At 40.9% G+C, this 11,748-nt stretch overlaps 1 protein-coding gene across 1 annotated transcript; it reads left to right on the forward strand.

The window, feature by feature from the left end:
* The first annotated feature begins 206 nt into the window (after nucleotides 1-206).
* Nucleotides 207-11,288, forward strand: chpfa (chondroitin polymerizing factor a). Its single transcript, XM_085384873.1, has 4 exons — nucleotides 207-675; nucleotides 5,068-5,632; nucleotides 7,182-7,364; nucleotides 7,521-11,288. Exons 1-4 carry the CDS (start codon nucleotides 386-388, stop codon nucleotides 8,781-8,783), a joined length of 2,301 nt encoding a protein of 766 aa, XP_085240999.1. The 5' UTR covers nucleotides 207-385; the 3' UTR covers nucleotides 8,784-11,288.
* Nucleotides 11,289-11,748: the final 460 nt, after the last annotated feature.

Here is an 11,748-nt window from a genome sequence, read left to right on the forward strand (position 1 = left end):
TCTATTTGGCGCTCATGGGCACGGAGATTAAAATTGTGTTCAGAGACACTAAAACAAGCGGGGTAAATCCGTGTCCCAAAACACGAATCGATAAATACGATTGGCCAATATCCCTCCGCCCCGCTCAGCACGCACACACACACATAAATGTGCAAGTAGTCCCGCCTGTGACACGCCAAGCAGGAGGGGGCGGAGCCAAGCATGAGCTAGACTGACACGTAAGAGTCCTGCGTAAAATTAAAGGAAGAAGCTGCATCTTTTCCTCAAGTTGTCTCTGGATGCTCCACTTCGATGAAGAGTCGAGCTGTCCCAGTCCAGAGGCCTGTTTGGACGCCTTGAAAGCGACCGAAGCGGGACTGCCGGACAGAGAGATCCGACGCTCAAGATGAGATTTTCGTTGTTAATTTCTGTGCTGCGGTCGCTCGGCCCGGTGGTGATCGGTATTTCTTTAGGCTTCACGCTGAGTTTACTGAGCGTGAGCTGGTCGGAAGACGCGTGTTCTCCGGACAGTAAGGAAGGGGAGGCTGTGTCTTTAGGTAAGGATGGACTGCTCAAAGGAGCCCGAAAGCCCAACTCTATTTCTGCTGTCAACGATGTGACGTCCGAAGAGGATTTTCAACCAAGAATAGTCCCGTACAAACAGATCCAGCCGAGCGCCCCAAAGAAAGTTTTCAGGTAACTTGTGTTTGTTGGTTCACTTTGACTGGGAGAGCACAGCCTGACAGCACGTTGCTATACACTACAGCACAGCAGGCCGCTGTGTAGATCATCCCCTCTAATGATGACTGGTCTCTGATGGTCATGATTATGATGATGTTGAAATCACTCATTGTGTGACTTCACATCATAACGCCTGCGCGGGTAACGTGGCCAGGTGTCCTACTTTCTGTGCACACCATTGTTCCTGTGTCCCATAAGTGGAGACAAAGATCTAGGTTTGGTTGGCGCAAGTTTACAGGCTCAAGTAAAGTGAGGACAAGATGCCTCACAAGAGACGTGCACATCTGTAGATGCGCACCAAACATGATTAAGAGGCAGAAAAGCTGCTGAAATTGCAGGTTTAACAGTTACTTCAATGGAGAAATGTGATTACAGGAGTTTGCAAAGAGTGTTAATTAGTGAGGGAGCTGAGAAAATTGCATTCAAAGACTTTTTTTTTTTTTTTTACACATTCAGTCACTAATTCTCATGTAGCTATACGATTATAATTGAGTATCCTCATCATTGAAGCTAATAAGACAGCCAGTGGTAGCCACAGCTGATTCAGAGCCTGTTTCCTTCTAACAACGTGAAGTCTGCACCACTTCCTCTGCTGTTTTCCAGTGTAACCCTGGCCAGAGTAGAGCTAGTTTTTTTTTCTGTGCTACAGTATGCCTCCAAACTTGCATTTTTTTTCCCCTCTCTGAGTAAAGACCTTATTTAAGTGCTGGCCTCTGCACCCACAGTGGCTGAATTTCAGTTCAATTCCAAGAAAGGGTCTTTCCTCGTAAAGAAGTTCTGCTGAGGCTACAGATGAAAACGTGCAATTGCCGAGGTTTCAGAGGCAGCTTATGCCAAACGTTGGTTTGTTCAGTAAAGGGTGGTGCATCTTATAATTGTTCTTATGAATTATGCCTAACCCTAATCCCAATGAAGCTAAATGTGGGGCTAAAGGAAGTAGGCTTTCCCAGATCAGGTTGATACTGTCTTTTATAGCCATTGTTATTACAGACTCTGTTCCGTCTGGTAATCCTCAGTTTTCAGTTGCATCCTAACTTTTGTAAACTTGAGCCAATTAAGATGTGAACCACTGTCTTATAATGTAGAGTAGGGTGTGAGACTCCTGAGGACTGTACTACCAAGCAGGATTTTGACTTATCAAGGTAACTTTGGTGTTAACCCAGGTTGGTCTGTACTATTAAGGTGGTTCACTTTTTACCAAGGTTCATTGCTATGGTAACTTAAGCTGTGAACCTTGCACATTAAAGATCAGCAAGTACAAAGTCGCCACCTCCTGACCAATCAGGTTTTCTGAAAATAGCGCCAGCCTTCTTGGAAGATATCTAACCTTGATAACAGGAGGGTATAAAGTTATAAAGTTTGTTTTTAATGGCTCCAGTTTGACTTTGTTTTCCCGAAGAGTCAGTAAGAAAACTTCTAGGTTCAGTTGTCCTTGCCATGTTTTCTCTGTTGGGTGCAAACGATTTTACAACAGTTTTGTTGTTCTGCAAACATGAATACCAAAATCGGGAAACCTGTTTGTACTTGTGCGCTCTCTATCAATTGCATTTAGACAAAACCTACATTTTAAATCAGTTCTTTGTATCAATTCTTTACTGTTATCCATCATCAAGCTGGAGCTGAAAGAATAAAAACCAAAACTGTCCTATGCAAATTTAAACATTCATTTAATGGAATACTCGTTTATACCTCATCCTTAATGATATAGTCTGTTAACTCACACAACTTGTATTGTTGCAAGCTTTTCTTTCTGTCTTTAAACAGGCTTAACTTTGTTAATATAGTAGGTCTCTTCCAGTCTCACGGACCAAAACATTTAATGAAATCATGTATCACTTATAACACTAAACTACTGCACGGTCCTTTTCCTCTCACACTGCAGCAGCTGTTCATTCCATTATATCTGTGTAAGCTATTCATATTTTCCTAATATCATAGTTTACTCTTTCTTTGCGAAATCAGCTTCCAGTAAAATAATCAGTGTGACAGGTCAGATGTTGCCAAAAACCCCTTTTTCATGTGAACACGCTGATATCTAGATTAGGAAACTCTGGGTTAACTTAGTGAGTTGATAACCAGCTTTGTGTGACTGCTTATCTCAATCACCAGTGTTATGTTAAATTAGGGCTGGGCGATATATCGAGTTTTTTAAAGATATCGATATATTTTCATACGAGATATAAGATGTGACAATATCGTTTATATCGATATAGTCTATGTTACGTTATAATTATACTTGTGGAGCCGCAGGTTTGCCTCTCTTTCGTCCACTTTTGTCTCTACGCAACGTTACTCGGCCTCGCCTCTCCTTCACTGAACCCAACTCCCCCTCCCCCATAGCTTCACCTGCAGGCAATGACAAGATGAAAGCGGAAAATCTCCGTTAGCGAGTTACCGTGCGTGGGGCTGGACGGCGTCAACATGTTAGCGAGCTAACCGCACTAACGAGCTAACCGCGCTAACGACATGCAGCCCGGAGGGGCTGCACGGCCTAAAATCCTTTCCTTTTCTCAAAAATCGACAGTGCGCCTTATGTATGAATTCTGGTTATGCTTACTGACCGCGAACCGATTTTATGTGGTGCACAGCGCTCAGCAATCTGTCAAAAAATGTTTTAATATGACTTTGCTAAACTACGGAGCTGCACCGCTTGATGGATTGTCGGAGGATTACGGCTACAGAGGAGGAGCCTCGCGGAGTGATACGTACTGTGTGTGTATAAGGACCACAAATGGCACCTGTTCAGAGACGTGGTGCAGCTGTGAAATCTGTCTCTTTGTTATTACGCTCAGCGTCTATTAGTTTACATTTTGACTGCACAATTGTGAGCTTTTTGTTATGCACAAAAACAACATTGTTTTCTTTTATTTATGGACCATGATTATTTAATAAATGCTGATAATTTATTTTTGAGTAATATCTACGCTGTATGTAAATAAAAGTGCCCGTGTGACATCTGGGACACAGTGTGACTAAGAACTCTCTTTTTGTTCTTAACTTATGGCTTTAAAAAAAAAAATCGAGATATATATCTTATATCGCCATGCAGCTAAAAAATATCGAGATATGAATTTTGGGTCATATCGCCCAGCCCTATGTTAAATTAGTCCAGATAACAGAAAGATACCCTGGGGATTTTGAACTCGCTTCACGGTACAGGCCCAGGTCACCGATATCCAGAGCTCATGTAGATGTTCTCACATATACTGTTTGTCCAACCGAGAGTTCAAAATGCAAATATTTAATGTGGGACCACACATGTGAAGAGAACAGCTGCAAATTCTCTTGGGGGAAAAATGTTGTTTAAAATTTGTTCCACTGTCTTGAGTGATCTATTGACCAACAGTTGCAGCTCTAACAACAGGCCATTATTAATGCTATGTGGAGCATAACAAGGAAATGAAAATCAGTTTGGCGTTGTGGTAAATGATGAAACACAATGCAAGTTCTTACATGTTTACTTTTCCGAAGAACATTAGTTGTTACTTGTGTGTCAAGATATTTAAATCATCTAATCAACAAACTCTGTTTTGGTGTTTTCTGTTAAGATGGAAATATTGCGAAAGCCTGACTGGACACTGATGTTTAGAGGATCTTCTTGCAGATTTGAAAGGGGAAGGAAAAAAAAAATTAGTCAGAAATGCTGTAAAGTCATCAGGCAGTCCAGTGTGATTCTCTTTTGAGACTTACAATCCACCACTATAGGTCACTACATCATGTCTGTTTAGTCCTTGTTTTCTCTAATGATTTAATAATTTCTAGATGTTTAATGAGCTGAACAATAAATTACAAGACTCTACAACAGTTTTTGAGCCACACCTCAATAGTTTGCTTTACTTCAAAGGAGTCTGACATTCTTGACATTTTTTTTTAACTGATTTTGAGCAATAGTTCTCAAGGCGTTCTGAAGGTCTTTTAAATGTTTCATTTGAACATTGAATGTGAATTAACGAGCAGTTAATCTGATCTTCGTACTTGAGCATTTTTCAGAGCAATGTTATTTTTGTTTGTTAAGCCACTTGACACTGACCTATGGCATTCTTTCATTCATTCATTCATTCATTCATTCATTCAAGAATAAAAGACACCAAAACCAGTCTTGTGCCTGCACATAACAGACAACTTGGCGCATAACCAATTTTAAATTATATCTTTAGACACCAAATTTGTTTAGTTAAATTTATTTAAAAAGAACAACAAGGTGATTCCCAAAGAGTCATTACACAGTACTTTACATATGCAAAATAATATATTATGATATAAGATCTATTTAGATCATTAGTTCTTTTGTTGGCAGTTTTCATTCAAAGCAGCATCGACTCAGTCACCGTTTGACATCTCTTTCAGGGCCAAGTACATCAGCACGGAGTTGGGGATGCGGGAGCGTCTGTTTGTCGGGGTCATGACCTCCAAAAACACCATTAACACCTTAGGTGTAGCTGTGAATCGAACCATCAGCCATCATCTGGACGCTGTGATCTTCTTTACTGGTTCGCGCAGCCGCAAAATCCCTCACGGCATGTTTGTGGTTTCTCATGGAGACGAGAGGCTGATATGGAACATGTTCCAGACCATCAAATACATTTTCGACCATTACATCAATGAATACGACTGGTTCTACTTTGTCCAAGATGACGCCTACACTGAAGCCGACCGGATCAAAGCACTGGTGGAGCACTTGAGTATGGATCGAGAACTTTACATGGGCAGGCCTGAGGAGTTCATAGGTGGGGCGATGGAAGGGAGGTACTGCTATGGAGGGTTTGGGTACCTGCTGTCACGTAGCTTGCTGCTACGACTCCAGCCCTTCCTGGAAAATTGTAGGAACGACATCCTGAGCGCCCGGCCTGATGAGTGGCTTGGACGATGCATCATTGATTACACCAGCATAAACTGCGTTGGCGAATATGAGGTAGGTTGAGAAGTGGATTTAGAATCCTATGACCCTATAGACTTCTATGCAATAGGACATACTGACAGCCAGAAAAGTCGCTGTCTGCTGGCTTTCTGAAGTAATGCAGGTTTAAAGCACTTAAATCTACGTTTGGGACACAGAAACTTTTATACAGTCTTTGAAAGACCAAACACCTTTTTAATAGTGCATTTATTTGTGTATCAAACCATAAAGAAGACTTGCACAAAGTCTTTCATTCAGAACAGCCATGTGATAGGTCATAGCAGTTATTTTAAAAAACTTTTTAGTTTTTTATTAGTTTAGCCCTCACAGTACAAATCATGCTTTGCCTCTGGGAAAGCACTTAAAGCTGATGGACAGCTAGCTATATAAAACTGTAATTACCATGCAAGTACAGAGATGGTATTTGTGTTACAGAGTGGTTTGCTAATACCCTTTAGCCTTGCATTTTTTGCATCTCCAGCAGCACTGTGGAATAAGCAAACAGGCAAAGAAAGCACAGCTCACAGTTCAGCTTAGATTCAATGGCGTGAAAATCCCCTGTGGGTCAACATGCTCTGCGCCTGTAATGTCATTAACATTTAAGGTCAAACAAGCTCTGTCTGACCACCCTTTAGGCGATTGGTTGTGTCATTCAGGAAGTCTGCTTCACCCATACTAAAGTTTTGGTTTTGTTTGTATTATTTTCCATACATGTAAAAATCTTTTTAGCTTCTATTTACCCTTACTTGGCCTTCCCCCAAAGCAGGAAACCATCTTGTACCATAGCTGAGAGTGAATAACTTGGCTATCTTAAGTGCCCTGAGCCAGAATAGCTCCACCAGAGTCCCCTCACACTCCCACACCCCCAAGATAAGGGGAGAAACAGAGGCAAGCTAAAAGGCCTCAAATGGCTAAAGAAAATAGCTTGAACACAGACCCAGGCATTTTTTTTTCTGCTAAGAAAGAGAACACTGGTGACAATTAGGCTTCACTAAGTCTTCAGCTACAGGGTGTAAGTTGGCAAACATTTCCAACAGAATTGCTTCACTGCTCAGTTAAGCATTGTCTCTGTTCTTTGTTCTTTTAATAGCTTGATCAGATTGGGTTCACTTTTTTTAATCACTCAAGCTCCTTAGGTGGTTACTTTGTTTTCAGCTTAAGTGACCATGTCTGTAAGTGGGATTCTGCCGCCTGTGTCAGTCACTTCTGTTAGTTTCCTCCTTTTTTTTTTCTCCTCCTTCAAGCCTGTTACTAAAGTGAGAGACACCGTTAAGAGTGCCCAAAATAAACACATCCCTAAAAATGACCAAAAGTCTAACTGTAAAAATCTCCAGTTATAAACCGTCTTGTTTTATTTAAACGAAAAAAAAAAAAGAATCTGTCTACAGTTCACTGTGCAATTATGGTCAGCCTTGCAGCAGAGACGAGCACAAGATGCTGCCTGGATGGCATGTAATGTTTGTTTGAATGAAAGCAGCGCTGCATAACAGCTGACAGCTTGGAATAACAATAGGCGTGTTTGTGTCGTCGCACCTCATGAAAGGACCTGTGTGATTCCTTTCAGGGACTTCACTACCACCATTATGAGTTGGCAAAAAACTCTGATCCAAGCAAAGAACAGAGTGAAGAGTTTAAGAAAGCCCTGACCGTCCATCCAGTGTCTGACCCGGAGCAGATGTACCGCCTGCACAGATTCTTCACTGAGATTGAACTCCAGAAGACTTATGATGAGATTGCTAAGCTGCAGGTAAGCTGATTTTCAAGTGTCGCAAATCACCCATGGATCAGTCACAAATAAAAACCTGCCTGCTCGCCTCCATTGTTGGCACAAAAATACCACAATTTCAGTGTAGTACGAGCTGGGTTAAATGTGTCTATTTTAACACTTATTGTGTTTCCACAGGCAGAAATAAAGAATGTGAGTGTTGTTGCTTTTGAGGGGAATCGAAGCGCCCAGTGGCCAGTGGGGATCAATCCTCCTTTTGAACCAAAGTCTCGGTTTGAAGTTCTGAAATGGGAATACTTCACAGAGGAGGAGATTTATTCGTGCATTGATGGCTCACCCAAGTGCGAGTTGCGCGGCATTGACCGCATGGACGTGGCGGATGTCATTGACACCGCCATAGGAGAGCTGAACAAGAAGTACATGCCCATTATACACTTAAAGAAGCAGCAACTGATTAATGGCTACAGACGCTTTGACCCCATTAGGGGGATGGAGTACACCTTAGACCTTCAGCTGGAGGCTGTTAATCAGAAAGGTCACAGCCGCTCCATCACAAAGAGGGTTCATCTGGTGCGACCTTTGAGCCAGATAGAGATCATTCCCATGCCATATGTCACTGAAGCTACAAGGGTCCACATTATTATACCGCTTACTCTGCAGGACCGGAGCTACGTCGATCACTTTCTTGAAGTCTTTGCCTCGAATGCCTTTGAGACCAGCGAAAATGCAATCCTAACCTTCTTGTTTATTTATGACCCAGTGGAGGCCCAACAAGTTAGCCAGAATGATATATTTGCCAGCGTGAAGTCTCAGATAACCGTTTATGAACGCAAATACCCTGCAGTTAAAATCCCGTGGATCAGTGTTAAGACGGAAACGCCATCCCAGATCAAATTCATGGACATCATCTCAAAGAAGCACCCCGTCGACACGCTCTTCTTCCTGGCTGAAGTCAACACAAACATCAATTCGGAGTTTCTGAATCGCTGTCGCATGAATGCCATTAACAATTGGCAAGTATTCTTCCCCATTCATTTTCAGGAGTACAACCCCGACGTGGCTTATCACAACCAGCCACATCCAGACACACTTGATCTGGTCAAGGACGCGGGCCTTTTTGACCGCAGGTCGTTTGATGAAACGTGCTTCTACAACTCGGACTACATGACGACGCGCAGTCGGATGGTGGCGGACGTCCAAGAAAACGAGGAGATTCTAGAGAACATGGATATCTACGAAATGTTCGTAAAGTATTCAGGTCTGCACGTATTCAGGGCAATAGAGCCAGCGTTACGCCAGCAATACCTTTATGAAGTCTGCAACCCAAGACTCAGTGAGGACATCTATCACAGATGTGTTCAGAGCAACTTGGAGAGCATCGGTTCTCGCTCCCAACTTGCCATGCTGCTTTTTGAGCAAGAGCACGGAAACAGCACTTAAAAATAGCAGTGAAACCTGTGCTCCTGCACGTTCGCTAAAAAAGTCTCGAGGCTTGAATTTAGGGTGAAGAGGGCAACCGTTGTGCCACCACCCATCGCTTAAACTTTTTACCAAGTACAACTCCTGCTTAGGGGTGTAGGTGACTTTTAGTCACCAAGTCAGGTAACACAAGTGATTGTCTCTGTCTTCCTGTGTGCATTAAGGGCAGTTTGGATATATATAAGTGCAGTACACTCCCAATAAAACCTTTTCACATAGTTTTAATGATTGCGTCAAGCAGGCTTTGACCACTAGAGGGCAGAAACTTTGCAGTATTGACTTGATTGTTATGATTCAGACGTCCAATGCATTCAGTGGGATTTATAACCTTGATTTTGGTTCGCAACACTTGGATGTAATGCTTGTGCTTTTGACTATTTTGAATACAACAGGCATGATTGAGCTGATGTACTGGCTGCAGCTGCTCAACTAAACGAACCAAAACAAGTTGCAAAAACTTTTAGTATGTTGTTGCTTTTTCAGTGGGAATGTCCTTTAATTTAATGTCGATATCAAAGGTATTTTAAAGCGGAGCTGTCTATTTTTTTTTTTTTTTTTTTTTTTTTTTTTTTTTTACTGGTAACCTATGTGTCCCTTCACAAGGGGGCACTGAAGTGTTGCACTTTGGTAAATACTCAAATCAGTAAATATCAAAAGTGCATATTTGCATATGTGCCTTGACAAAAATGACTCCACGAGGTATTGTACATCTATATATTTTTTTAGATTTATGAATAAAATCAATAACGCTTTGGATAAATGGGAGGTGTTACCTTTCACTGTGCATGAAGCCTGATACAGCGGTGGTTATCGCAGAAATGTCAGACCACCAGCTATCCACAGGCTGCACATGTGCCTCAAAGCAGGGAATGGAGCTTCTGAGAAATTGCTGCTGGAACTTTTATATAATAGATACAAACCTTTATTTTTATGTAGGCCAGCATTGTGTTTTTAAGTTATTCAGAGGTTGTCTACTTGTAAGTTTTCCAAGAAAACTTGCTTGCATGAGGCAGTAGATGAGGGCGAGGGCTCATTATTAAATGCTTGTAGCGATTGCTCAGATTTTTCAAGAGTCCCTTTTGAAATGTACGGTACTTTTTAAATTAGAATTGAATTAGTTTAGTAACAGCTGAAATAAAGAATGTATGAAGACATTTCACCAGGTGTAGGCAGTCTGAGAACTCCAAAAGAAACTGTTTTTGTTTTGCTTTTTTTAAAGAATTTCAACTGTGTTGTTAAGATATTGTAAGTCACTGGTTGGCATCATTGTCCTCCCATGCGGTGTGCTCAGTTACACAAATGGCTGCTTTCTCCCAGTTGTAACGCTGCCCAATGGGGGTCTTTTCTGGTGGAGGTAGCGGTACTGGACACCATAATGTCATTGAGTATATTATAATGTGCAATATTACAGATAACACAGCTGAATATGTCTGATGGAGGACTTTTCATTCGAAAGCAGTGTGTATATCAAAAATACTGTACGTGACTCATTCTTTCTGTTTGATACGAAGTAAATACACTGTAATTTCTTATGACAAGACCTTTTAATGTATTTTCTCTGACACTAGACACTTTTCATCATCCGGTTTACTTGGAAATACATAAAATCAAGGCAAGTCCTGTTATTTAACTGTAATTGGATTTGATGTATATGTTGGAAACACTACATCCACTTTGGTGGTCCTGAAAGGTGTTTTCTGTATTGTCTGCCATGTGAACATTTTATTTTTCCTTGACGCGTCTTTTTTCAAGATGAGTCTTTCTTTTTACCATTACGGTGCACCAGCTTGTATGAATGTTCGTCTCAATCCTTTGAAGAGTACGATGCTAATAATGTGCATAATTGAAAATATAATCTGTGAAAGATTGCTGAAAGTGCTGAGATTACAATATGAAGTTATTGTGGTGATCTGCGTCGTCTTTGCCTTCTGCAGACGCGAGAAGCCCAAAATTAAAGGAGCGGGCAGATTAATTATCACATCCGTCATCGCCGAGCGCAGTCTCTTAAGTATTTTGTCCATAATTTATTCAATCTGTCATATCTCCTAAATTATGCATCTTCTAAACACTTCAGCGCTAACAGAGGCTTCCATGACATTTTCTGTGCATCTATAAATATTTTATAGACACTCTATTTTTAAACTTTTTTTTTTTTTTAAGCTTTATTTACACTCCAGTTTCTATTGTATTATTTTGTGACGGAATCAAGTATCTGCTTTGTCCTTTTGCTTTCAAACAGAAACAAAATTCACTTTGGATCAAGCAAATTATTTAAAATAAAACATTTTTTTTCTTTAAAATTTTCCATTGCTGATTGAACCTGTTGGTTTAGTGTTCAGTGCACGTGGGTACTTGTAAAACCAAAGCAATACTTTTCAATTTAAAGTTCATCACATCCAAATGTGTGCTGTAATTACCAATAAGCTGTGAATTGTAATTTTATTTGTTTTTGTTTTTTTTAAATAAAGGATGTTTAAATATGACATTTTGTCCTTTTGTTGTCTGGATTGCTGTGATATAACATGGTTGGCAATGCAGGAACAGAATCCTTTTTGTCCTTTAGGTGTCAGCAGAAGAATGCGTTTGCTGTCAGCAGCGCAGGTCCCAGACCAGTAATGGCTACTGGTCGCTACAAGCAGAGGATTGAACGTGTAGACATCACATTTCTAATACGAAGAAGACTGTTTTAATCTCACAGAAATAAGCAACATTTTCTCAGCAATATTGCTGCCCACGTTAGAACTTGGGTATTCCTGATGTCTGGGTTGGGTAAAAACAGGGAAAACGTCGCAACCTTAATTACAGCTTTAGTTATTTCAAGGGTCTATATGTACTGCCCCGAGGCATGCTGTAAAACCGCATAACTACAGAGCAGCTGTGAGTTAATTGTAAGCCATTATTTTGTACTTTATTTTATGTTCAATCC

This window comes from Rhamphochromis longiceps, linkage group LG16, assembly GCF_057381845.1.
Source record: "Rhamphochromis longiceps isolate RC_006_pf linkage group LG16, R_longiceps_female_GT1.1, whole genome shotgun sequence".
NCBI lineage: Eukaryota > Metazoa > Chordata > Actinopteri > Cichliformes > Cichlidae > Rhamphochromis > Rhamphochromis longiceps.